The sequence below is a fragment of the Saccopteryx leptura genome, chromosome 2 (genome assembly GCF_036850995.1).
Source record: "Saccopteryx leptura isolate mSacLep1 chromosome 2, mSacLep1_pri_phased_curated, whole genome shotgun sequence".
NCBI lineage: Eukaryota > Metazoa > Chordata > Mammalia > Chiroptera > Emballonuridae > Saccopteryx > Saccopteryx leptura.
This window is the reverse complement of record NC_089504.1, coordinates 96,744,364-96,769,416: the sequence shown is the minus strand read 5'-3', so window position 1 is coordinate 96,769,416 and position 25,053 is coordinate 96,744,364. Positions and strand designations below refer to the sequence as shown.

The following is a 25,053-nucleotide window of genomic DNA, read 5'->3' as shown; positions in this document are numbered from 1 at the left end:
CATTAGGAAGCTGTGATGACCCCAGGGCATCTGTTGCTTTGGTGACCCCTGCACAGAGCTAGGCTGCTCAGTGGGTACTTGCGAATTTCTGGGGAGAACGGACCCGAGATGGGGTAACCAAAGGGCAGTGAGGAATTATTTGTGGCCCTGGCAATGCCCAGCTTTAGTGGGCATCATGGGGCAGGGATGTGGGCCGAGCCCTTTCTGTCTGGAGTTCATCTCTCATCCCAGAGGCTCTGGATGGAGGGGCACAACGGGGCACCTGGGGAAGAGCTTGTGGGTCTGGAACAGGTGCTGAATTTGCCTGTGGACCAAGCAGCTGTGAGAAAAGGGCCTACGCTGTGCCCTGCAGACCTCCCCAGAGCAGTCACGGTGCCAAGCACCATTCCCTTATTCCATCTCACAAGGAGCCCAAGAGGCTGGAGCTAGTACCTCTCTATTAAAGATAAGACACAGAGATGCTCAGTAACTTGCCCAAGGTCGCACAACAAGGTGGTGGGGAAATGAAGATCCGAGCCCTTTGGATCTCCTGTCTGTGCCCAGTGCTGCCTCGGTTGCAGTTTGGGTCTTGCCAGGTTTCCATAACATCCGCCCACAGCGTGGCCACGGAGACAGGCGTGACATACCCTCTGATGTTGGAGATAGTCTCCAACTTGGGAGATGGAGAAGGGGTGGTGATTGGCACAGAGGCCAGCTCAGCCACCAGCCATCCAGCGCCTTCCCCTTTCTGCTTTAGGTAAGTCCTTCTGAGGGGAAGTCATTGTCACTGGGCTGTCGTCAGCTGCCCTCATCCCCCCAACCAGAGATGCAGGAGTCCCAGGGCTCACCTCCGCAGCCCCTTCCCCATCCTTGTCTGGGAAAGACAGGCACCCTGAGAGCCCCACCGTCAGTGCCTCGTTTCCAGTCTCAGTTGCTGCGGGTCAACCTCACTCATCGAGTTAACCTGTGGTTGCCCTGAGCCAGGAGTGAGGGCCACAAGGAAATTGCTTTCCTCCCTGGGGGCTCACAGTCTAGCAGAGGTGTGTGTGCATGTATGTGCATATACATATGTGTGCAAGTGTGTCACAGTCCATTTGGGGTGTGTGTACCTGTGTTCTTGAATGTGCATGCATGTGTCATAGTCCAGCAGGGGTGTGTGCACACTCATGTTAAAGTGTCTGAGGTGTGTGTACTGATGCTCTGAGAGCATGCACGAGGACAGGGCTGCCGCACGGAGTGGGCAGGGCACTGTGGGCAGGGGAGGCTATGCAGAGGGGTATGAGGTAGGCACAGCCCAGGGCTGGAGAGGGCAGGGGGTGGTAGCCAGCCTGCTCCGTCTGTGAGCTCTGGGCTACTGAGACAGGAAGGTCCCAGCAGAGTGGTGACAGGGTCTGTGCTATTTGAGGATAGGTTTGAGGGGAGAGGGTGTCCTGAAGGCCGACTTTGGTGGGACCTTCTCAGGAGGTGCCTCTGACAAGTTCTTAGCAGACTAGGTACTGAGTAGGGAGGGATCCTGACCATGACAGCACAGGGTGATGGAGGGCATGGGAGGCCGAGTGGGCTAGGCCCGGGGACCCCGAGGACTTAGCCCGAGAGGGTTGAGTGGCTGCATTCACTATGCCTTGACTACCCTCCTGGGTGGCCTCTGGAGGTATGAGGAGTGGGATGCAGGGAGGGAGACAGTGCGGGGCACTGACCCACCTGTTTCCCCACAGTGAAGAAGAAGCGGACCTGGCACAAGCATGGCCCGGGACAGACGCCCGATGTGAAGCCCGTGCAGAACGGCAGCCAGCTCTTCATCAAGGAGCTGCGGAGTCGGACCTTCCCCAGGTGGGCATTCAGCCTCTGCTGCCTGCTCACTTCAGGCTCAGGAGCTGTGGGCTTCCCTCCAGGGCAAAGCATAATTCCCTGAAACCCCAGGCTCTGCGGGGAGCTGACCTCTCTGTTTCTCAGACCTGCTGGCTTAGGGAGAGAAGAGGCTCATGTCCCCACCAGCTGTGTCCTTCCCATGGGCCTTAAGGGAAAAGACTTGTCCCTGTTTTATGAATGAGGAATTGGGCTAGTGTCCAGCCTAAGACCACCCTCTTGACGTGACAGGTCCTGGCCCACAGGGTCAATAGATGACCCTGGTGTCCCTGGGTGTTCTTCTAATCCTCCCTATCTCCCTCACCTCTGCGTGAAGGCACAGGTCAAGATCAGGGTGTTGGGAACAGTTTCTGGTGAGAAAGGGGCATGGTGACATGGGACCCGCTCTGAGCCATTTCTCAGCCCTTCACGCTGAACGATGGTGTTTTTTTCAGACAGTGTCACTTCTATGTCACCCCATTCTTTTTATCATATGTGCCTTCTAACAAGAATTCAGTGTAACTCTTATCCTTGACTCTCTATTAAGGTAGTTATTCCCCTGGCTTCTTTTTCCTTTTCTCTTTTTCCCCACCTTTATTGAGATATAATTCACAGACCATTCAAATCATCCAATTAAAGGGTGCAATTCAGTTGTCTTTGATATAGTCGCAGATATGTGTACCACCATCATTCACTATTAGAACATTTCATCATCCCAAAAGAAACCTGTAACTTTATCACTCCCATTGCTCCTCTCCCTCCTCCCAGCTCTAAGCAACCACTATTCTGCATTCTGCCTCTGGGTTTGCCTATGTGGATATTTCGTCTAAATGGAATCATACAGCCTGTGGCCCTCTGTGTCTGGCTTCCTTCACTCAGCATAATGTGCTAAAGGTTCATTCAAGTCATAGCATGTTATCAGCACTTCATTCCTTTTTCATGGCAGAATAATATTCCAGGGAATGGATGGACCACATTTTGTTCATCTGTTCATCAGTTGGCAGACATTTGGGTTATTTCTGAATTTTTTTTAATATTGTGAATAACTCTGTTATAATCATTCTTATCCAAGTTTATTTTATGTGGACATATATTTTATATTTTTAGGAGTAATTCTGTATTTAATTATTTGGAGAACTGCCAGGCTGTTTTCCAAAAATGATTATTCTATTCCTACCAGCAGCATGAGGACCGCAGTTTCTCCATGTCCTCACCAGCACTTATTATCTGACTTTTTGATTCTAACCATCCTTGCAAATGTGAAGTGGTCTCTCATTTGCATTTCTCTGATCATTAGTGGTGTTGAACATCCTTTTGTGTACTTCTTAGTCATTTGCATATTTTTTCTTGGAGAAATGTTCAGATCCTTAGCCCATTTAAATTATTATTATTATTATTATTATTTTTTTTTTTTCATTTTTCTGAAGCTGGAAACAGGGAGAGACAGTCAGACAGACTCCCGCATGCGCCCGACCGGGATCCACCCGGCACGCCCACCAGGGGGCGACGCTCTGCCCACCAGGGGGCGATGCTCTGCCCATCCTGGGCGTCGCCATGTTGCGACCAGAGCCACTCTAGCGCCTGGGGCAGAGGCCACAGAGCCATCCCCAGCGCCCGGGCCATCTTTGCTCCAATGGAGCCTCGGCTGCGGGAGGGGAAGAGAGAGACAGAGAGGAAAGCGCGGTGGAGGGGTGGAGAAGCAAATGGGCGCTTCTCCTATGTGCCCTGGCCGGGAATCGAACCCAGGTCCTCCGCACGCTAGGCCGACGCTCTACCGCTGAGCCAACCGGCCAGGGCTAAATTATTATTTTTGTCTGTTGAGTTCTGAGGGTTTTTTACATATTTTATCTACAAGTCCCTTATCAGACATATGCTTTCTGAATACTTAATCCCATTTTGTGGGTTGACTTTTTTTTTCTTCTTTTTTTTGATGGTGTTCTTTGAAGCACAGATTTCTATAATTTTGATGAAGTGCAATTTATCTTTTCTTTTATTGTGTGTACTTTTACTGTTGTATCTAAACGTCATTTGTTAAATCCAAGGTCATGAGGATTTATTCTTGTTTTTTTTTTTTTTTAGTAGTTTCATAGTTTTATGTTTTACAGTTTGGTCTTTGATACATTTTCAGTTAATTTTTGCATATAGTGTGAGGTAAGGATTTAACTTTTTTTTTTTTTTTGTATTTTTCTGAAGCTGGAAACGGGGAGAGACAGTCAGACAGACTCCTGCATGCGCCCTACCGGGATACACCTGGCACGCCCACCAGGGGGCGATGCTCTGCCCCTCCGGGGCGTCACTCTGTCGCGACCAGAGCCACTCCAGCGCCTGGGGCAGAGGCCAAGGAGCCATCCCCAGCGCCCGGGCCATCTTTGCTCCAATGGAGCCTCGCTGCGGGAGGGGGAGAGAGAGACAGAGAGGAAGGAGAGGGGGAGGGGTGGAGAAGCAGATGGGCGCTTCTCCTGTGTGCCCTGGCCGGGAATCAAACCTGGGATGTCTGCACGCCAGGCCGACGCTCTACCACCGAGCCAACCGGCCAGGGCCAAGGATTTAACTTTTGCTAGCAGCTGTCTATTTGTCCTTGCACCATTTGCTGAAAAAGATAATTCTTTCACTATGCAGTGGTCTTTGGCACCCTTGTTGAAAATCTCTCAGCCATAGATATATGCACTAATTTCTGGACACTTACTCCTATCCCACTGACCTCTGTTTATCCTTGGTCCAGTATTTCACTATCTTGGTTACAATGGCTCTCTAGCTTTGCAGTAAGTTTTGGAATTGAGAAATGTGAGTCCTCCAGATTTGTTTTTCTTTTTCAAGATTGTTTTGATCATTTTGGGTCCATTGCAATCCCATATGAATTTTAGGATTAACTTGTCAGTTTCTACAAAGGGGTCACCCGAACTTTGATACAGATTGTGTTGAATCCTTAGGTCAATAGAATCAGAGTATTGCCATCTTAACGTTAGGTCTTCTGACCCCATGGATATGAGATATTTTTCCATTTATTGAGATCTTTTACATTTCTTTCAACAATATTCTATAGTTTTCAGAGTATAAGTTTTGCACTTCTTTCATTAAATTTATTCCTAAGGCCCTGGCCGGTTGACTCAGTGGTAGAGTGTCAGTCCGGCATATGGATGTCCCAGGTTTGAGTCCCGTCTGGGCACACAGGAGAAGCAACCATAAACTTCTCTTCTCCTCCCTTTCCCTCTTTACTCTCTTCTCCTCTTGCAGCCAGTGGCTTGATTGGTTCAAGCGTTGGCCCCAGGCTCTGAGGATAGCTTTGTTGATTCAAGCATTGACCCCAAACAGTGGTTGCTGGGTGGATCCAGTTGGGGTGCATGCGGGGTGTCTGTCTCTCTATCTCCCCTCCTCTCACTTAAAAAAAATTATTCCTAAGTGACTTATTCTTTTTGATACTCTCATAAATGTGTTTTCTTAATTTTATTTTTAGATTGTTCATTGCAATTGAAATACAATTGATTTTTATATATATTGAGCTTATATCCTGCCACTTTAATGAACTAGTTTATTATATTTTTTAGTAGATTGCTTATGGTTTTTTTATACACAAGATAATGTCATCTTTGAATAGATAGTTTTACTTCTTCCTTTTCCTTTTCTGGGTTACTTTTACATTTTTCTTTCCTGCCTATGTGCTCGGGCTAGGACCTCCATAGAATGCTGGGTAGAAGTGGCTGGGCAGGGATGGTCAGGGCCCCAGCATTCTCAGGGTGCCATGCTCAGGGAAGAGCCTCAGTTTCACAAGTGTGGGCTAGCTGGAGGGAGGGAGCCCCCACCTCTTGGCAGCCCTTGCCCAGGACTGAGCCTCAGCAATAGACAGCTGGGGAGGGATAAGAAAAGTTGACATTCTGTTCCTCCAGGAAGAAAGCCCTTTCCTGGGTGCTGGAGGGGAGCCTTCATTCAGCATTCCTGTGTTCTTGGCTGCAGCCCTTGGGGGGGGGGGCTCCTCCTCGCTGAGCCAGGAAGGTATAGGGAAGGCATATCTTTGGGTCAAATATCACATAATCTTCTCACTCTTATACCGAGCTTTCGTAGATTTTTCTTGTGTAGATGTTTCTTCTTTTGCCGTTGGCTCTTAGGACCAATTCCAGAGGCTTTGAATAAAATAACTTTCACCCATTTCACTGGGGTGCAGGTCAGTAGAGCCTTTTGCTCTGTCATGCCAGAAGTTGATCTCTTGCATCTGGCTTCTTTTAAGTTACATTCTTTGTCTTTGATTTTCTGCAGTTTGAATATGACATGTCTAAGTGTAGTTTTGTTTTTCTGATTTTGTGTGTGTGTGTGTGGGGGGGTTGTATTTATGCTGCTTTGTGTTGTCAGAGCTTTTTGGATCTGTGGCCACATATCTGTAATTAATCTTGGAGAATTTTTAGCCATTATTCCTTCAATTCCTTCAAACATTCTTATCTCCTTTTCTTTCCTTTCCTTCCCTCCCTTCCTCCCTCCCGCCCTTCCTTTCCATCATGTATATATTATGCTGTTTGTAATTATCCTACATTTCTTGGATATTCTATAACTTTTGAAGTTTTTGTTGGCGTACTTCAAGCTTACTGATTCCTTCTTCAGCTGTGTCCAGTCTACTGATGAATGCTTTCTTCATTTCTGTTAGTTTTTTGTATTTCTGGCATTTTCTCTGGATTCTTAGCATTTTCGTCTCCATTTGTATTATCTATCTGTTCTTGTATGTTGTTCACTTTTTCCGCTAGTGCTCCTAACATATTAATCATAATTATTTTAAATTTTCTCTCTGATGATTCCAAATTTTATGCTTTATCTGAGTCTTGTTCTGATGCCTGTTTTGTCTCTTCATACGACGGGTTTTCTTGCCTTTTATCATGCCCTGTAATATTTTGTTTAAGGCTTGCTAATAGGAACTGAAAAAATTAGGTATTTAATATGAGGTTTTCTGTTGCCCTGACTTCCTAGGAGCTGGACTGTTACTGTTTGCTGTAGCCGTAGGTGCCAGAGGCATCACTTTCTTCTAGTTTCTTTATGGTTTTTTTTCTTCTGTTTTGTTTTCTTTGGGTTTTCCTAAGAACTCCTTCTTAAGTAGTCTCTGTCTTATAGTTCTCTTACCTGTTATTATACTGTTCCATAATGGTAAGTTTTTGGAAAGGGGACATGTTCTACAAATTAATGATTAAAGCTCAGTGTTTTAGTGAGCCCAAGGCTCTTGGGCTGTTTACTTTCTGAAATATTTCTTGGCCTTTTCTTTGCCTCTCCTTACCTGAGACAGGAAGGCTCTGGGGCTGCAATTGTCTTCTTGCCCTCCCCCATTAGATAAGGGTCTGGTCAAGTAAGTTCTCTTGAAGGTAAGCTTTATTATGGAGAACACTCTGAATGTATTTAAACATAGTTACTTCTCCCACCCCCCCTGCCTGAAATAGGAGCAGATTGTCATCATGAGAACCTGGTAGAGTTCCTGGAGGTAATTTCCATGAAAGTGTGGGTCTTCTCTGAGGCTGGGCCACCACGAGTTTTCCACTATTAAGCTAGTCCATACTCAAGTTCCACACTTTGTCAAAAATTACCATATGTATTTATTTATTTATTTATTTATTTATTTATTTATTTATTCATTCATTCTGAGGTTGGAAACAGGGAGGTAGTCAGACAGACTCCTGCATGCGCCCGACCGGGATCCACCGGCATGCCCACCAGGGGGCGATGCTCTGCCCATCTGGGGCGTCGCTCTGCCGCAATCATAGCCATTCTAGCGTCTGAGGCAGAGGCCATGGAGTCATCCTCAGCGCCCGGGCCAACTTTGCTCCAATGGAGCCTTGGCTGCAGGAGGGGAAGAGAAAGACAGAGAGGAAGGAGAGGGGGAGGGGTGGAGAAGCAGATGGGCGCTTCTCCTGTGTGCCCTGGCCGGGAATCGAACCCGGGACTCCCGCACGCCAGGCTGATGCTCTACCACTGAGCCAACTGGCCAGGGCCAAAAATGACCATTTAAATATCTTTTCCTACCAGTTACTGCCTCCAGCAACTTCTGCTTCAAGTAAGGTAGTCTTAGTTGTGATTTTTCTGTATTTGCCTGTCTCTCCAGGTTTTGGGGTGGCTGTTTTCTCTGTAACCCTAGTTATCTGATGAATGTAAGAAAAGTTACTGGTTTTCAGTTTGTTCGACTATTTTCTTGTTGTGAAGACAGGAGAGGCAATTTCCAGGCTCTTGATATGTAAGATTTGAAACCAGAAGTTTAGGTTCATGGTTTGTTTTTTTTAACCCTTCCTACTAATTGGATTGTCTTTTTATTGTTGAGTTATAAGGGACCTTTACATATTCTGGATACTCGTCACTTATCAGGAACTTTTTTTCATTCTGTGAGTTGTCTTTCCACTTTCTGGATAATGACCCTTTGAAGCACAAAATGTATAAATTTTGAGGAAGTCTAATTTCTTTCTTTCTTTTGTTGTTTGTGCTTTTGGTGTCTAATCTAAGAAACCAAGTGCTACATTCAAGATTGTAACAATTTATACCTATGTCTTCTTCTCAAAGTTTTATACCTTTAGCTTTTATATTTGGGTCTCTGACTCATTTTTGTGTATGATGTGGAGTAGGGGGTCCAACTTCATTCTTTTGTACTTGGATATCCCGTTCTCCTATGCACTATTTATTGAAATGATTATTCTTTCTCTATGTATTTGTCTTGGCACCCTTAATAAAAGTGGCTGACCATAGATGTTTGAGTTTTCTTTTTGGATACTCAGTTATGTTCCATTGATCTATATGTCTTTTTCTTACATTCCTGCCACATAGTCTTGATTACTGTAGCTTAGTAGTGAATTTTGAGATTGAGAAGTGTCCTTCGGTTTTGTTGTTCACTTTTAAGACTTTTGGTTATCTGGGAACCTTGCATTTCCATTCAGCACTCCCAGTTTAGCTTATCAGTTTCTGCAACAATGTCAACTGGTATTTTGATAGGAACATGTGGAATCTCTATATCAACTTATCATTGAGAAGGGCTTGGTCTCCATTTGCTGCATCCTTGGACCCCAGACCCACCATGTGCAGGGTCTGCTCATCCATTAAGGGGCTGGGGCGAGAAAACTGGGACAACCAGGGAGGTAGGGGCAGGAGGGATGGGTATTTAATTGCCCCCCTTTCCTGCTCACCATTTACCTCAGCCCTGGCCAGGCCTCTCAGACTTGGAGGTTTCTGTCTATGAAGAGTACGCAGGACCTTGCCTTGGCTGCCCCGAGACTCCTGAGCACGGCACTGTCAGGAGTCTTCCGCTTGGGGCTATGGGAGATGGGTGGCAGAGGCTCGGGCTCCAGTCTCCTGCCCTGTCACAGTGTAGGGAGTCTGGAACCTGGGCTGATGTGACCTCTGACCTGCACTTCCCCACAGTGCTGAAGATGTGGTGGCCCGTGTGCCTGGCAGCCAGCTCACACTTGGCTACATGGAGGAGCATGGCTTCACAGAGCCCATTCTTGTCCCCAAGAAAGACGGGCTGGGCCTGGCAGTCCCGGCGCCCACCTTCTATGTCAGCGATGTCGAGAACTATGTGGGTAAGTGCCCCACACCCGCCTTTTATGTGGCTGTATGCACCCACGTCTGCTGGCCTGGAGCCCTGCTTGTGTCCCCATGTCATGTGAGTGGTGTGACCCAGTGTCTCTGTTCTCTGTTCTGGGTGCTCTCCTTAGAATTAGACCCCACGTCCCACCTAAGTGGCATGTGACCCTGGCTCCTCTCCTTTTCAGTTACTCTGGTTGCAAAGTAGAGTCTGTTTTGGAGGCCACTTGGTTCTTCCAACTGCAAATTCCATTACTGTTGGCATTTGCCAGGAGGGCTCAGCTGGGTAGGGATAATTCCCCCGAGGCTTGTGCTTTGTCCTCAGCCTCCTGGTGGCTGGTCTTGCTCATATGCCCCAGGACGAACCTTCCCATGGCCCAGAGCCACCTCTCTCCTGTGTTCCTCTGGGTTCCAGCTGATGCCATCAGCAGCTCAGTCTCATTTCCCCGGGAAGTTCCCAGTGCTGTAGATACCCTCAGGCAAGACACTTTGGTAGAGGGAGGTGCCCATGTGTGCTGAGGCATTGTTCATGAGGCCGCTGGTGTAGAGAGGCCTGCACACACCCGGCAGTGACCCCAGCATGGCTGGTGGCCACATGGCCCTAGCTTTGTGGCTATCTGGGCACCAGGGCTTGACATGTTTATCAGGATATCTGGGTAGCCAGTAGGGGAAAAGGAAGGACCCTGAAATGGCAGGTGCTCAGGCTGGCACTGGCCGGAGGCTGGACAGGTGAGGGTGCAGGCACCAGGAACGCAGAGGAGTTGCTCCATTGCCCCAAACTTTACCCTCTGCACCTGTAAAGCCTACAGTGGGGGCAGGCATGGGGGCCTCATGTGTGTGTGAACCAGAGACCACACCCCTCTCCAGCCTGGAGTCTCCAGGGCTGGCTGACTTGTTCCTGGGGAGGAGAGGAACTCACATCCCAGCCTGGCAATGACCGCTGTCCGGATGTGTGCCAGGCCTGTAAGAACCTGGTGAATGCCTCCCAGGAGCCAGGCATTTTTTTCTAGGCCCTTCCCACATGGGAGTGAGTGTCATCCTGCCTGTGGCTCTGTCCTCCAGGCCCCGGCCTTGGGTCTGCCTAGACCCTGCTCCCTGCACCACAGCTATTCCACGTGGAGAGGTAGACTGAGAGACTTTTATTGCATCTTTCTTTCCCCTCTTAATTGTCTTATTATGGAACTTTTCTCTCTCTCTCTCTCTCACACACACACACACACACACACACACACACACACACTAAGAGGAATCAACAGTGGGCCCCCACTTGCCCCGTACTGGCCGCAGAAACCACCAGCCTTCAGCTGTTTTTCTGTCTCCTCCACTTTTCCCTGACCCCCCCCTCCCCAACCTCGAGCAAAACTTCGGTACATCCATCATGTCACCGTGATGACTCTAACAGGTGGTATGTTTTTAAAAATGAGATCACAATTCTATTCTTGCACTCTTTTTTTTTTATAAATAAATTTTTATTTTAATGGGGTGACATCAACAAATCAGGGTACATATATTCAAAGAAAACATGTCCAGGTTATCTTGTCATTCAATTCTGTTGCATACCCATCTCCCAAAGTCAGATTGTCCTCCGTCACCTTCTATCTAGTTTTCTTTGTGCCCCTCCCCGTCTCCCTCGTTCCCTCCCCCCGCCCCCGTAACCACCATACTCTTGTCCATGTTTCTTAGTCTTGTTTTTATGTCTGACTAATGTATGGAATCCTGCAGTCCTTGTTTTTTTCTGATTTACTTATTTCACTTCGTATAATGTTATCAAGATCCCACCATTTTGTTGTAAGTGATCCGATGTCATCATTTCTTATGGCTGAGTAGCATACCATGGTGTATATGTGCCACATATTCTTTATCCAGTCTTCTATTTTTTTTTACAGTGATTAAAGCCTTTAAGCAAACTCTTGGCCAATACAGCAAGAATCCATAAAAGAGTAGTGTCCTTAATATGTTTACCAAGTCCAAGTTGGCTCCAACACCATGCCAAATCCCTGAAAAATGCAACCCAACCCCAGTTCAGTCTGTTAGGAGCTGTCCTAAGGAGCAGGAGTCCAGGAAAAGTCCACATCCAGGAAAAGTCCGCATGGCACTGGGATTGTTGTCACAATTCTCTACTTTGCAGCTCATGTCCAAGTCCCAATGACCGCTGCTTCTAGCTGGTAATGATTCAGGTAGACTGGAAAAGCCATCTGCAGCATGTGTGGAGATGGAGCTTCTGTTCTCCTCTGCCTGGAGAGATGAGACCAGGTTGCTTTTCCCTGGAGCTCTGCGACTGTGGCATGGTAAAGAGAACCTTGGGATACACTAAGCTGGGTGGCAAAGGTAGATTCATAATAGAAGTTGGCAAAAGGGGGAAAGAGAGCTCTAAATTAGGAATAGGTTCTAGCCTGAAATATGAGTGGGGCATTGAGGTAGGAGGGATAAAGGAAACACTATATATTAAACAAAGCAGCAGAAAATAGGACTATCAACACCCACAACAGAGTTATTCGAGGGAAGAATAAAAAACCTGACTATTCAGGCAAGACATAGTTAAGTGGCCCTTGTGCAAATGAGATCAGTTTACCTGCTTCTTGGAAGAAATACCCTAGGCTCATCCACAGTGTCGTAGATGGGGCCGATGGCCCTGGGCACCTTCAGCCTTCAGTGGCAAACCCCAGCATTCTGGGCAAGGTTAGGTCATAGGTGGCTGGAACAGGGCTGGAAGAGACTGAACCCTCCCTTAGAGGAGCGAAGGGGAAGCCTATCTTCCAGTGTCCCTATTCTTGCACTCTTATAACACAAATGATCATTCCCTAATATTGTCTAAGACCCACTGCAATTCTCCCCGATTTCCTCAAAAACACCGTTTTTACATTTGGCTGTTTGAGACTACAAAGGAGACCACACACTGCATTGAGTGCTTATGTCCCTTTGATGTCCTTCAAATGTCTTTTCTTCTGGAACAGTGCCCTCCCTTTCTCATTCCCTTGGTTTGCTGGAGAAATGGGGTAGTTGGTCCTAGAGAATTTCCACATTAGAATTTAGGAAAATCGTACACTGGGGATTGGGCCAGCAGCACTCCTGTGCTGTCATGTAGCGTGCTCCTCTGTCCCAGGGGCTCCGCACGGCATGGTGAGAGGCTTGCTCAGCTCTGTGTTCAGGTGTCGGTAGGATCCCTCCCAGTAGGGGGTGCTTCCGTTCAGCTGGAGGCCTGGGATGACCGGCCACCCACTTTTAGGCAGTGATCCAGGCAGTCCAGTCACATTTGTCCTCATAAACTCTCATCGGCCTTTTCAGCTCGAGGTCTGAGCAGCCGTGGGGTGCTGTTGGGAAGGAAAAGCTGGCTAATCCTGCCCTTCCTCCCTCTGTTGTTCCCCGTGAGTCTTGTACAGAGAATCGCCCTCATTGGTGACTCGGTTGTGCTGAACTTCCTTTTGATCATCAGTGATATTTATCTGCACTTTTCCTCATCAACTATAGAAAACATAGGTTAAACTGTTTTCCTTCTATTTCTCTATTTTCAAAATAATGACTTGGTACCTGGAAATGCAGAAGTTTCTTGATTTTTTTAAAAAATTTTTAAAGTCTGTGGGTGCCATGAATTATTTGAGACTTACACTAAAACATCTTTATTATTTATCTCAAGTTCAAATTTTTCCGGAGTCCTGTGTTTTTCATTGCTGATCTGGCTACCTTAGCTGAGGCTGTGACTCTGCCCACCCCGTGCCCTGTGTGCTGGCGGGGATGTGGGGCAGCGGAGACCAGAACCTCAGTGTGCAGGCCTCTCAGTGGCCTCCCCCTCTGCGGTCCTGGCCAAGCTCCATGAGGGGTCAGGCCACCTTCCCCTGGGGCGCCGACCCTCCTCTCCCACCTCCCCAGGCCCAGAGCGGAGTGTGGATGTGACCGACGTCACCAAGCAGAAGGACTGCAAGATGAAACTGAAGGAGTTTGTGGACTATTACTACAGCACCAGCCGCAGGCGGGTCCTCAGCCTCACCAGCCTCGAGTTTTCTGACACCAGGTGAGCGGGGTGTGCAGGGCCCGGGGCTGTGTCCTCCTGCTCCAGGGGGGCACACACGTGGCAGGTCCCAGGGAGTGGAAGGTTCCACACATAGCATTATTTTGCTGTTTGTATTTACAATATGAAAGTTATGCATTGTGAACAGTTCAAATATAAAATAAGAAAGAGGACACCAACTCCTCCTCTGGTCTGCCCATCCTGCTCCCTGAAGGGAATCATTGGTAACAGCCTGTATGGAGTACTTGCCTCCAGAATGTGTGTGCTCATGCATGACACACTCATGGCACACACATGCAGCACACACATTCACTCACTGAGATGCCAACACTGACTCACTTACGGGGACATACCTACACACAGGCGTACAATCTCACTTGTTCCTACACTGCACTGACACATGCCTGCATACTTACGTATCTGCTCATGTGCCTACACACACTTTATTTGGCACCTTTAACACAATGGGTTTATGCAGTCGTAGCTGTTGTGCCAGCCTTAGCCACCCCCACCATCTCCCCACCCCCACCATCTCCCCACCCCCACCCCCACCATCTCCCCACCCTCACCATCTCCCCACCCCACCATCTCCCCACCCCCACCATCTCCCCACCCCCACCATCTCCCCACCCCCACCATCTCCCCACCCCACCATCTCCCCACCCCCACCATCTCCCCACCCCCACCATCTCCCCACCCCCACCATCTCCCCACCCCCACCATCTCCCCACCCCCACGTTAGGGCCCTGCTGTGCTGGCTGCTGTTCTCAGGGACGAGGTCCCTGCACAGGTGTCATGGTATCTGGGGTCACCTAGGTCCAGGCTTCTGTTGCCAGAGGTTGGTCAGACTCTGGCTCTTCCCTGTGTCTTTACGACCCTCTTCTCTCAGCACCACCTGCTCAGCCACGCCCACCCGTGGTGTGCCCCTCCTGCTCTCTCTGTCTAGTCCCACAGCTCCCCAGGGGCTCTTGGGACGATTCGGTATACTCTCTCACCACAAGGTATGAGTTGATAATGGTTTGGTTTAAGAACAATTTCATTTTTGGATTATTTCCACCTTTTTAGTTCTAGAAAGCACATGAGATACCAAAATAGCCCATGTGCAAAAGGTCAGATAGGAAAGAAAAAAGTTGTTGAAAACCACATTGAGAAATAGAAAACAGAACTACCAGGAGCCATAATGAAATAATGTAATTGGATGCTGGGTTTCATTTGAGCTTCCTGGCAGCAAAGGCAAAAAGGGAAATAAAGTGGATTATGGTATCTAGAGAAAACAGCCTCTTTCTTATCTATGTGTTTACCAGAAGGACTTTCTCCAAGGCTGAGTTCTGAGGAGTGGGTTGCTTTAGTGCTAGAGAACACAAACATGCCGCAGTGACTTGACTGACCACCCCAGTTGGAGGGATCTTCACAGAGTGACACTGGAGTGAGGGAGCTAGGCCTGAGGTTTCCCCTTGGGCCTCTCAGGGCCACCACTTGCTGGCAGAAAAATGTGGTGCCTCTGGCATTCTTTAGTCCTGTCCAAGGACATTGTGGGGTGCGGGGAGCAGGGACATGTGCACATCAAACCAGGCCGTCATTGCCTTGGTGCCACAGCTAGCGAATGCCCTGGTTCATGCTGTATACTGTTTGACCAGCAAGAGGTATGGTCTCTGCTTCATCACTACAGTCTGTCCCCAAAGATGTCTTCTGGGGCCGCAGTGGCTGGGCCCAACCTAGGGGTGTCTGGGGCTGCATTCAAGGCATCCATGGGGGCCTTCTGTCACCTTCCCTTCTCTCTGAGGGTCTCTGAAGGGCTTTGGGGAGCAGCTGGCATTGGCAGCAGGTTTTGTACCTGCGGAGCCAATAAACAAGGAAAAAAGGCATTTGGGTCCATGTGGGGAGGTGGCAGTGGCCTCACTACTGTGGTGTATGGTGTATGGAGGATTGTGAGTGTTCCAGGCCGGTGGGGCAGGGGCCCTTGCCTGTGGCAGTGCTCTTCCTGGAATCTGGAGGGCCTGGGAGGTGGCCGTGGGTACAGGTGGGCGAAGGGGGCTCTTATGGGGGATGGGCGGGAATCTAGTTTGGAAGAAGCCAGAGATTTAAAGAGGAGGGTCAGTGACTGAGGCCATGGCGCTCAGGTGGGCTGACCTCGGACGTGTGCTAGTCTTGTACGGGCGGCATGGCCCTCAGTGCAGAGACGTGCAAGTCCATCCTGCGTGAGGCAGCAAACGTGCTGTGACCGGCCCGGGGCGGCTGAGGTGTTCCTGCGGCTGGGGTGTCCCTGCACAGCTGCTGCTGAGCTGGGTGTTCTTAGTGTAGCACTGTGCATTTCTCCAGGACGGGGACATTTAACTGAAGCAAAGCCTGCCTTCTCCTTTTTGCACATTCCCTGGAAATAAGCTAATGGGTCTAACAGTGACAATGTTGCAGAAGGTTCCTTTTCTTCAGGTGATGCCAGGAGGTGCCTGAGCTGTACGTGAGAGATGATACTTGTTCTCAGCTGATCGTGCCAGCATGTGGTGGAATAGCCTGGGGGAGCTCCCTTCCTGGGTCTCCAGGATAGGGCTGTCTCCAGAGTGGGTGGTCCTCAGGCCTTCTCTGTACCCGATCTTTGGGTGGGTAGACCACTGTTAGACACTTGCCACAGCCGCACTGTTAGACACTTGTCTCATAGGCTTGCTTTGCCTTCTGTGAGCCTCGATTTGCTCATCTGTAGGATGGGAACAATGCCTTGTAGCTCGAGGTGAGAAATGTATATGGGACATGCGTCTCAGAGCACCTTTCCCGCCCTGCCCAGAGCATAACAAATGTGATACCTTCCCACTGCCGCTGACCCCTCTTCCTATCCATCCCACAGAATGTCCAGCTTTGTGGAACCGCCTGACATTGTGAAGAAGCTGTCCTGGGTGGAAAACTACTGGCCCGATGACGCGTTGCTGGCCAAGCCCAAGGTGACCAAGTACTGCCTGATCTGTGTGAAGGACAGCTACACCGACTTCCACATCGACTCAGGGGGTGCTTCTGCCTGGTACCACGTGCTCAAGGTGAGCCTCGGGGGCTTGCCCACCTTTGGCCAGATCACTGCTGGTCTGTAGGAGTGTCTGCAGTCTTCATTAGCCATACTGGTGGCCAACACAGGAAGGACAAGGGACAAGGTGTTTCCCCTCTGGCAGTGAGAGAACAGGGGCACATGATGACCCAAGCAGCATGTGTGCACTGCCTTTTTCTAAAGACTGAGATGTGTGAGGCCATCAGAGGAGGCCCACTGGGATGGGGACTGAGTACTCAGTGGTCACTCTCATCCAGGGAGGGGGGAGTAGTGCTGGAGAAAACTCCTGCAAGAGAAGATGAGGGGGCCGACCCACAGCCCCCCAAACACACAGAGTGTGAGGGATGGGCCAGGTTGTGGGGGTGGCAGCCTTAGGTGCTTCTGAGCTGCATGGAGGGCGGGGGGTTCCCTGGCTGCGGGCAGATAAGAGAAGCCAGGTGAAAGGGAGTTGTGAAAGTGATAAAGGAGGCCCTGAGCTTTGGAGTCAGTTTGGTGGTGGGGTTCAGATCATTCAACAACCAGTTCTCTGCCCTAATGACTGTTTATGTTTTAAAGAAAACAATACACTGAAAGGTAGTTGATTATTTCATGCATTTAATACTTAACTAAGAACAATAAATATTCAATAATAACTGACAAAAAACAATGAAACTGTTAATTAAGATATTCCCATATTGCTTCTTGATTGGCGTCCTCACTTGCAATTTTTTTCACCTACGGATGGAATGAACATGGCTACAGGTGCTTAAAATATGCTGTTGTGCAGATGAACATTAAAGAGTAAGGAATGTAAATTTATGATTTCCACACTGGGCAGCTGCCCAGGCGCCCACCTTAGAGAGATCCCTGGTTACAAGTGCCATTTGAACAACCGGTCCGCTGAACGCAACAAAAAACGAGGCATCAGTTCTGGTGAACTGGTGCGAACCCGCTGAATCCCAGCACTGGGTCAGCTGCTCCACCCAGGTGTCTCCAGACTGAGCCAATCCCATTGTGCACATCCCCCTGTCTGTCTGCCCTGAGAGGGAGGGTCTTCGTGTCTCCTGGTCCCAGTCCCAGCGTGGGGTTGGCCAGGGCCTGGCTCTGGACCCTCCTTCCGTCCCCAGCTGAGGCACAGGCTGCTCTCAAAGTAGAGCTTTCCTGTGACTCAGGAAACAAAGGGAGTCACAGCTTTGCTTCCCTCTGCTGCTGCAGAGTTATGGAGTGTGGGGTGGCAGGGGTGCCCCAACCATTCTGGGGGCTCCTGTGCCTAGAACCTTCCAAATGCGCTGACTTCTGAATTGTGAAGCAGATGTTCAGGAGCAGTGGGTCTGGGAGGATGGTGTTCACCCGGGACCCGAGTGTCTCCAGGACATGGAGGGCCCTGCCCCCCGGCATCCCCGGATGCCCCCAGTGCCCCGGGGTGTCAGGCTGTGTCATCACGGCATTGACAGACCATGGCAAGCACTGCCCCTGGCTTCTCGTTGCAGGGGGAGAAGATCTTCTATCTCATCAAGCCGGCCTCAGCCAACATCTCCCTGTACGAACGCTGGCAGTCGGCCTCCAACCATAGCGAGATGTTCTTTGCCGACCAGGTGGACAAATGCTACAAGTGCATTCTCAAGCAGGGCCAGACACTCTTCATCCCCTCCGGTGAGTGCCCTGTCCCCCACGCCACGTCCCCACCGCTGCAGCCTGCCCTGAGAAGGTGCGTCCTGGCTGTCGGCTGCCTGGGGGTCACCTGGGGCCAGGAGCCCGGGCGGTCTCCAGTCTGGCTGTGCCCACAGAAGCCAGGCCAGAGGCATGGGACTGTGTGGCCTGGGAGCCCACCCATGCTGTCCGAGATGGGGTTTGCTGACCTTGACATTTCAAACATAACAGGAGGAAGCAGGACATGAGCAGATAAATGCTTTTTCCAGGGGTCATGTTGCTTCATCCATAAATATTTCACCATCTCTGGAAGGCTTCCTTTCAAAAATAATATAACTATAACTGTTATCACACCTTAAAAACAAATATTTTAAAAGTCCTTAGTGTCACAAAATAGCCAGTTGATGCTCAGAATTTCTTGCTGTCCTATGTAGAGGCCTCATGTTTCTACTACTTACATGCCTTTGAGACTTCTTGATCTAGGTCCACCCCCCACACCCAGTTTCCCGTAATTGGTTGTTTCCCCAAGTCTGGTCTAGGCTCTGTCTCAAAGGATGATGTAGGGATGAACCTAGCTCTCCAAGAAGGTGTGGCATCCTGTGTCATCTCCTCTGCCCTGCGTGTGGAGATCGATCGGGGATGGTGGGTAACCTGACCCTGGGTGGTCTGAGCAAGTCCCCTCCCTCCTGGTCCTGAGTTTCCCCATCTGTACTGTTCAGGGCTGGATTGAAGAGACTGGGCCAGCTCGGACATGGTCTCCTTCCTGGAGGGCCCACCCACTCAGTACACGAGGTCAGGACAGAGTTCCATGGGTATCAGGTGGACGGGGGCACTGAGCCCGTGCTGGCCAGAGACAGGCTAGGCAGCCGCCAAGAGCCCGGCATGAGAATGCCGTGAAGGGCTAGCCACATCTGTCTCCCCCAGGCTGGATTTATGCCACACTCACGCCCGTGGACTGCCTGGCCTTCGCGGGACATTTCCTCCACAGCCTGAGTGTGGAGATGCAGATGAGGTAGGGGCCACACCTGCCCCGGGCTCCACCAGGCTGGGTCCCCACCTCCCCTGAGTGGCTGGGCCTCCGTGACTGTGGGAGGAAGGAGGAGATGGGCCCTCGAGGTGCCTAGTTTCTGGATGGCCTTCGTAACCCGGGGTGGGTTTGGAGGGAATTGAGAGGCCGAGAGGCCTTCCTAATAGGCACTGACCCAGAGGGCTAAAAACCACAGCCAGCAGGGCTCACCCTCACAGTGGGCCCTCATCCCAGAGTGGTCCCCTGGCTCACCTCACCACGCAGGGCCTAGCAGAGAGGCCCGAGCCGGCGTGGCCTTGTCTGGCCACGGTTGTGGTGTGGACGCGTCCTCCCTCAGTGCCTCCTGCTCCGGCCACCCTGCACTAAACAGTTCTCTGCTCTGGCTTCCAGAGCATACGAAGTGGAAAGAAGGCTGAAACTGGGCAGCCTGACTCAGTTTCCCAACTTTGAAACTGCCTGCTGGTACATGGGAAAGCACCTGCTGGAGGCCTTCAAAGGTACGTCCCAGCACTTTGTTCTGAAGCTTAGGGTCGCGCGTGTGCGTGTGCGTGCGTGTGCGTGCGTGCGTGCGTGTGTGTGTGTGTGTGTGTGCGTGTGTGTGCGTGTGTGTGCGTGTGTGTGTGTGTGTGTGTGTGTGTCTCAGACCCTGGGGCAGGCTGAGCACTGCCTTCGGGGGGCTGATCAAGTGCCCTCAGCTCCCAGGCCTTGGTTTCCCTGTCTGTGCCTGTGGGGCTGCACTGGACTCTTGCCTGCCAGACCATCTGGTATTTCAGAAAAAGTGCTGACTGTGTCCCCAGGCCTGGTGTGCTTTCTGCCTGGTGTCTGTGGCCTTGTGTGGTTACTGACAGGGCTCAGTTGGGACATCCAGAGGTCTGGGGGTTTGACTGGCCCAGGGCCACTGGCAGAGGGACCTCTGAGGCATCGTTGCTGTATGGGGTTAGGTGTGCCTGTCAAGGTCCTGTAGACAGACCAAGGGGAGGGGCAGGCTCCACCAGGTTCCTGACCTCCGAGAACATGGTGCCCTCAGTCCTAGGCCCTGCCAGCTACGTGTTGGGTTTCAGTGCTGGTGCCTTCCCTTGGGTCCATAGACTTCCTGCAGCCTTGTGAGGGAACACAGGAGGTTTGCTTTGATGCTCTCCTTTCTCAGTGGTGCCTGTCTGGAAGCTGTTTTTTTTTTCTTTTCTTTTCTTTTCCTTTCCTTTCCTTTCCTTTCTTTTCCTTCCCTCCTTCCTTTTCTTTCTTCTTTCTTTCTTTGAGAGCAGGGGAGATAGCAAGGCATACTCCCACAAGCACCCTGACTGGGATCCACCTGGCCACCCCATCTTGGGCCAGTGCTACAGTACTAAGCTATTTTTAGTGCCTGAGGCTGGCATGCTGGGACCAACTGAGCTATCCTCAGTGCCTGGGGCCAATGCTTGAAGCAATTGAACCATGGCTGTGGGAGGGGAAGAGGGAGAGAAGGTGAGGAGAAGCAGGTGGTCACTTCTCCTGTGTGCCCTGACCGAAAATTGAACCCAGAACCTCTGCATGCTGGGCCAATGCATAGGGCCTTTCTTCTTCTTCTTCTTCTTTTTTTTTTTTTTTTTTTAAGAATTTATTTATTTTTAGAGAGATGAGAGAGACAATGAGAAGGGGGGAGGAACAGGAAGCATCAATTTGTAATAGTTGCTTCCCATATCATGCCTTGACCGGGCAAATCTAGGGTTTCGAACCAGCAAGCTCAGAATCCAGCTCGAATGCTTTCCTCACTGTGCCACCACAGGTCAGGCTTAAAGCTGCCCACCTATTGAGGTCCCCTGGACTTTGGTTCTAGTTTGAGAAGAAGAAAGTGAAAATGGTTCTTCATCTGAGCTTGCTAGGTTTCAATGAGATTTTTCCGTTGATCCCCAAATTCAGAGCTCTGAGCTATGCCTGGCAGAGGGCGTGTTCTGCCCTAGGTGCGTGGTGGGAGTTAGGGTGGGGAAGTGTGGGCAGGGCCACACCCAGCACCGACTAACAGAGACCAGGTGACTCCTGGACAGCGGAGCCATGCTGGGGCACCTCAGCCACTCTGTCTCAGGCCCTCCTCTGTGAACAGTGACAGCATAGCTGTTCAGGTCCCGGAGGACCCAGGAGCTGCCTCCTGCGAGGCAGATGTCCCTTGGTTACCTGGTGATGTCAGAGCTCTTCAGCAGAGCAGCAAATGCTGTCCCTTTTTTATGAGGATGACCCCCAAGGGCATCTCTGAGATGGGCCCCAGTAGGAACCAGCCTGTCATTCCCGTCATTCCCAGTGTCCCTCAGTTGAGCAGGGGCAACGTGGGGGTGGGAGTCAGAAAGGGGGATGCTTGGGGTGGGGCACAACTCTGACCTTTGCTGAGGTGGCTGGGGGCCAGGCAGAGGGGAGGGCCAGGCCACTAGGGCAGGAGGCCTGGAGTGTGGATGGTAGGAGGCCCAGTTCTTCCCTGGAGGGCATCCTGGATGGGAGTCCTCCAGGTTCCAAGAGGAACCGTTGGCAGTTGGGCAGGTGGTGGTGGGTGGAGGCTTCTGGAAGGCCTAGCCCACTGCCACCCTCCACCCCACCATGAGTGTGAAGTCGCCTGTGGGCCGCAGGTGATGACAGGCCAGCACCCACCTGGGCTAACCTCTCCATCTTTCCCCAGGTTCTCACAAATCCGGGAAGCAGCTGCCCCCTCATTTAGTCCAAGGAGCTAAAATTCTCAATGGTGCTTTCAGATCATGGACAAAAAAGCAGGTAGGGAAGTGTGCCAGGTGTGACCAGGGCGGGGGGAGGATGGCGGGTAGTGAGCCACCGCAGGGCTCGTCCTCCTTTGGTGGGAACTAGAGTGTGGAGAGCAGGCGGCCACCAGTCCAGGTCAGGTACCTGGGCGGGATAGGCGGTGGGGTGCGAACAGGAGAGAGCCCTTCATCTCGGAGCCTGGCGTGCACGGGGCTGGGACCAAGTGGGAGGAAGACTGGCAGTGGAGACAGCGCTGGGTGCACCCAGAGGTCAGGGAGCAGGGCTCTGCGCAGCTGCTGGCCGGGTGACTGAGCGTTGAGCTCTGGACAGGAGGGCAGGGATGTCCTCCAGCCCCTCCCAGCCCAGGCATCAGCTCAGCCTGGCTTGCCCTGGGATGAGTGCAGGCCCTTCCTCCTCGGACCCGTCCCCTACCCCACGGCCACCCACAGTAGCACCGTCCTGTACCTGCAAGGCCCCTGCAGTTGAGTGTTAGCATTTCATGAGCACCCATGGAGCAACTCTGTCCAGTGGAGGCCCCAGAGAAGTAGCTTCAGGCTTCCCTTGCGTTTTGCTTGGATTGTTAGTACAGAGAAAGGGGCGGGGCCCAGTCAGCTTCAGGCACTCTGGGGAGGTGTCCGCTGTCCCAGTCAGGGAGTCAGCACTGTCTGAGCAGGCCCCCCAGGAGGCTTTGGGGGTGGGGGCCAGGAGGGAAACCTGTGTGCTTCCGGCCTCTCTCCCGGTAGGCCTGGTGGGTGGGTGGGCCAGTGCTGTCCTGTGGCCACATCTCATTTAGCCTCAAGGCTTGGAGTGAGCAGTGCAGGGTGTCCCTCCCGCCCCACCTCAGCCAGGTTGCCCGGAATAGAATAGCAGCCTTGTGCTCCGGAAGAGCAGACAGCCTATTCACACCGTAGTTGGTGGTAGCGTTGGTGGCCTCGTCCTTTCTGGGACTCAGTTTCTCCGTCATGGCAGAGTAGCATCTGGCCAGAGTGAGCTGATTTCTCCAGGACCCCATGAAGCTAGTCCGTACCCAGGCAGCCCCTACCCCATGCCTGTCTGGGTTGTGGTGGGTTCTGGGTCAGTAGGCAGGGCAGGGTCTGGAGGGACAGTGAGGGTTAGTGAGGAATCACAGAGGCTGAGCTTGCTCGGGCCCCTGCGGGTGGGAGGCGGAGTGGAGATGGCCGTGGTGCGGAGAGCAGGCACCCCTGCACAGACTTGGTGGCTGAGCATGCTCGGGCCCCTGCGGGTGGGAGGCGGAGTGGAGGTGGCCGTGGTGCGGAGAGCAGGCATCCCTGCACAGACTTGGTGGCTGACGCACTGACCCTGTCATGCTGTCCTGCAGGCTTTGGCAGAGCATGAAGACGAGCTCCCAGAGCACTTCAAACCCTCGCAGCTCATCAAAGACCTCGCCAAAGAGATCCGGCTCAGTGAGGTAGGGCTGACCGTGGGGCCCACTGACCCTGGTGGTAGGGGGCCTCTGTCTTCTCTGACCCTCCCAGAGCTGCCTGCCAGGGACTGCTTGCCATGTGGGTCACTTGCGAGATGTGGACTCAGACTCCTAGACTCCTATGGTGTGCCGCAGTCTCCTGGCAGGTGTTCAGGGAGAGATGGAATGAGGGCTCCCCTGGAGCTCCCCGTGGGGGTGGGGGAGGGTGACTCTAGCCCCTCGAACAGTACACACCAAGTGTGTAAAGGGGTCAAGTGGCTGATGATGTAGATGAATGTGGCCATGTCATGTGGATGGTGTAGACAAGTATGGACATGTCACACAGATGGTACAGACAAATGTGTGTCACATGATGGTGTAGGTGGATGTGAGCATGCCGCATGATAGTGTAGACAGATGTGCCCATGTCACATGGATAGTATGGACAGGAGTGAGCATGTCACACAGGGTGTAGATAGATGCTAGCAGGTCGCAGGGATTGTGATGGATGTGCCATGTCACACAATGGTGTAGATGGGCATGAACCTACCACCTGATAGTGTAGGTGGATGTATCTGTGTCACATGGATGGTATAAACAGATACGAGTTTTTAACGCATGGATGATATAGGATAGGTATGTGCATGTCACATGGATGGTGTAGGTTGATGTGCTAATATCACGTGGATGATTTAGACAGATGCGACTGTGTCACATGGATGTAGTAGAGATGTGAATGTGTCAGCGATGGTGTAGACAGATGTGAGTGCATCACACAGATAGAGTAGAAGCATATGTCCATGTCATATGATGGTGTAGATGGGCGTGCTGTCACATGCATAGTATAGATGGATGTATGTCACATAGATGGTGTAGGATAGCATGTCACACTAAGGTATAGACGTGCCTGTGTCACACAGTGGTGTAGATGGAGGCTTCTTTTCTGCTTGAGTGTCTCCCATGGCCTGAGGCCATTAGCCCCTTCTGGCACAAGGTGGTTGGTAACCTCTTTTTCTCCTTTACCCAGACTGCTTCCAAGTCTGCCAGACCAGAAGTGACTGCAGCCATCTCCTCGAATGAGGTCTGTTTCGGGGACCGAGAGAAGGAGGAGCCCCCGTCCCCCATTGAGGCCAGCCCTCCTCGGTCCTTCCTGGAGAAAGTGTCCAAAAAGAAGACTCCCAAAACCATGAAGATGCCCAAGCCGTCCAAAGTCCCCAAGCCCCCAAAGTCCCCCAAGCCTCCAAAGCCCCCCAAGTCGCTGAAGCTCAAGGATGGGAGCAAGAAGAAAGGGAAAAAGTGCAGGGGTTCTGTCTCACCCACCATCCCCAACCTCGACCTGTTGGAGGCCCACACCAAGGAGGCACTGACCAAGATCGAGCCACCCAAGAAGGGCAAGGTAAGTGGTCTTGCCCTCCCCACCTGTGGGCCTGCAGACACCTTTGGGGGCCAGGCCTGTAGGACGGAACTGTGGCTTTCATGTTATTGTATTAAGAGACCCAGGCAGATGAGCTCTACCCCAAGCTTGGCATGGTGGGCTGGGGCAGGGTAGCAACACGGAGGGTCACCTGGGGGGTGAGCTGCCTGAGTCTTCCCGGGGCCCAGGCCTTGGCTGAAATCAGAAGGTGGGTGAGGCACCAAGTGGAGAGCAGTGGGGAGGCAGGAGAGACACTGGCAGTGGGGCAAGGTGCCCTGGGGGCCTGAGCCCCTGTGAGCAGTGAGAGGCAGGCCTGGCCCTTAGGACCCACCAGTGTGATCAGGTCTTAGATATGGGATTCAAGGACCATGAGTGTCTGAGACCAGGTCTCATTGAGTGAGTTGCTGCCAGTGGGAGGCTATTAACCTTTCAGAAGGTTGGTGAC

The 25,053-nt window shown here is 51.4% G+C and overlaps 1 protein-coding gene across 1 annotated transcript in view; it reads left to right on the top strand.

Moving 5' to 3' along the window:
- PHF2 (PHD finger protein 2) overlaps positions 1 to 25,053 on the top strand; it is a 92,407-nt gene that overhangs the window by 52,372 nt on the left and 14,982 nt on the right. The window contains exons 3-12 of the mRNA XM_066368349.1: positions 1,695 to 1,809; positions 9,196 to 9,356; positions 13,228 to 13,369; positions 16,206 to 16,392; positions 17,867 to 18,029; positions 18,951 to 19,038; positions 19,444 to 19,550; positions 21,695 to 21,786; positions 23,111 to 23,200; positions 24,222 to 24,590. Of these exons, the coding sequence (XP_066224446.1) occupies positions 1,695 to 1,809; positions 9,196 to 9,356; positions 13,228 to 13,369; positions 16,206 to 16,392; positions 17,867 to 18,029; positions 18,951 to 19,038; positions 19,444 to 19,550; positions 21,695 to 21,786; positions 23,111 to 23,200; positions 24,222 to 24,590 (1,514 nt within the window). The remainder of the gene's footprint in view (positions 1 to 1,694; positions 1,810 to 9,195; positions 9,357 to 13,227; positions 13,370 to 16,205; positions 16,393 to 17,866; positions 18,030 to 18,950; positions 19,039 to 19,443; positions 19,551 to 21,694; positions 21,787 to 23,110; positions 23,201 to 24,221; positions 24,591 to 25,053) is intronic.